Source organism: Trichoplax adhaerens, genomic scaffold (genome assembly GCF_000150275.1).
Source record: "Trichoplax adhaerens TRIADscaffold_21 genomic scaffold, whole genome shotgun sequence".
Lineage (NCBI taxonomy): Eukaryota > Metazoa > Placozoa > Uniplacotomia > Trichoplacea > Trichoplacidae > Trichoplax > Trichoplax adhaerens.
In genome coordinates this window covers 46,021-48,097 of record NW_002060962.1, presented here as the reverse complement: position 1 = coordinate 48,097, position 2,077 = coordinate 46,021, and the positions used below count along the sequence as shown (strand labels likewise).

Sequence of the window (2,077 nt, the reverse complement as noted above, 5' to 3'; positions counted from 1 at the left end):
TTAAGATACATTCATACGATCGCGGAACGTAGCAATCAAGCTAAAAGTTGGATGTTATTATTTTAGATGTATAGATATGTATAGTTTTACGGTAGTCCACTGCCATTCTATCACTACCTAATTTCTCATAACTTGTCATCTTGACTACTTACTATTAAGTACAATCGCTCACTATGCGTATTCTACCATTTACATCGGCAGCTTTCGTGGCAATCTCTGCACCACGTTGGCAACTTACCTACTTTCAAGGAATTTAGACATCATTCTTGCGTGTATAGAAAACAGTCAAACTTTTACCGGCTACCCCCAAAATAACTATGAGTGCGGAGCAAGTTTTTAAAGGTAAAATGTTCAGAGATGCGTCCTTGCATAGTACTATAATACGTGCGCGTACATACTGATACAAGTACAGTGAATACTTACTCTATAGCATAGATAAGGAAAGCTACAGTTTTAATGCTATAAATGTTCTAATACTGTCAACATAATTCGTCTAAATGAAACTTATTCACTGTGTAGACACCTCGGCAATCTATGCCAGACTCTTCGATCACCGAGCAGCAATTCATGGTGAAGTAAACCATCTAATCAAAGAGCTTGAGGTAGAGAAATGCAAGTCAATCTTTCAATTTGAATGACTAGTAAACTTTATAATATAGATACAACTAGAAATTAGCCAATATACTACAGTGGTTGACGTAGTAAGCACTAGCCTATCCAAAATGTAAAATTATTAAACACAATTGCCATAAAATCCTATGAGAATTATATTCATCAGCCTGTATTGATCTCATGCTTGTAGCATAGGAGCTACAGTGAAATAGGGAGAAATAATATTATTTTTGATATACACATATCTTGGCATGTGGTAAATGACACTCAAACCATCATTATTCTTCATCCTACGTATTAACGTTGAACGTAAAAGAATCCTGCATAAAATCACTATCGAGAATTGAATGTTTATTTCAACTTTAGATAAAACGCAACGATCGTGAACTAATGCTGCTCAATAAATGCCACGAGAAAACTAGGCATGTTCAAATCCAATTACACCCTGAATGCGTGCAATATCTTCAACATCAAATTGAGAGCGCAGCTGAAAAGAGTAAGAACAATCTTCAAATATTTAAGATATACCTTTGTAAGAAAATGTGGTAGCTGATGTATACCTAGTATGTTACTAGAACAACCTATATGTCTACATTATGTAGACCTACAATATCATGCCTTAATCACATTTCTTATCATGAAAAACCTAACTATGTACTGTACACTTGGACGTCGTAAATAGTTTTGTCATTTGTACTAACAGTAAAGTAACCTTACAGTATATCAAATTTATCTACGACAGTAAATGATTTAACACAAAACTTATCAGAAATGATAAAGAAAGATTCGAGTGAAGAAGTAACAGAGGTTTGCTAACTTAGCTTGATATAATACCTAGCTTAGCTCATAACACCGATTTATCAACCTCTAATTTGGTATCAATATTTTACATTAACTAATAGACCAGGCCACGAAGTGAAAGTGTAGCGGACGAGTTTGCTGCAGAATGGGATGAATTTATGAGAGAAATGAATGAAAAATGCCAAAAAGTCGATAATGAATATAACGAAAAGATGAAACATTTATCAGATGACTTTTCTGAATTAAAGACTTGATATAATATCAATTAATTACATTAAAAACACATTTTTTTTATAATCTAATCAACACGGCTCTGTAAATAATAGTATTATTATTGTTAAATAATGTTTGCAACGCACCGCACTTTTCCATGTATTACTGTATCTCTTATAGAGTGAACAGGTGTGAATAATACTTGTCTGTATGTTACTGCCACCGTTTTACTGTATTGATCTTATAAATTTAAATGATCTCATTTCCTAATATAATTGCTATTCTGTACAGTAACGGAGATTACAAAATAATCTTAAATAAATGTTTTGATGATGCTCGCCAAAACCATGTAAGATAAGTAATGGATCTCATCTTATGTTATATGAACGTTTATCAGTTTATCATTTCTTGCCATCAATTACAAAACGGTAACAGCTAGGCTAGATTTAGG

General features: G+C 33.0%; 1 protein-coding gene across 1 annotated transcript; it reads left to right on the top strand.

Moving 5' to 3' along the window:
- Positions 1–317: 317 nt before the first annotated feature.
- TRIADDRAFT_61049 (uncharacterized protein) lies at positions 318–1,667 on the top strand (the record flags this gene model as incomplete). Its single annotated transcript, XM_002117065.1, has 5 exons — positions 318–342; positions 520–602; positions 979–1,108; positions 1,355–1,419; positions 1,515–1,667. The coding sequence occupies 5 exons, from the start codon at positions 318–320 to the stop codon at positions 1,665–1,667; spliced, it is 456 nt and encodes a 151-aa protein (XP_002117101.1).
- Positions 1,668–2,077: the final 410 nt, after the last annotated feature.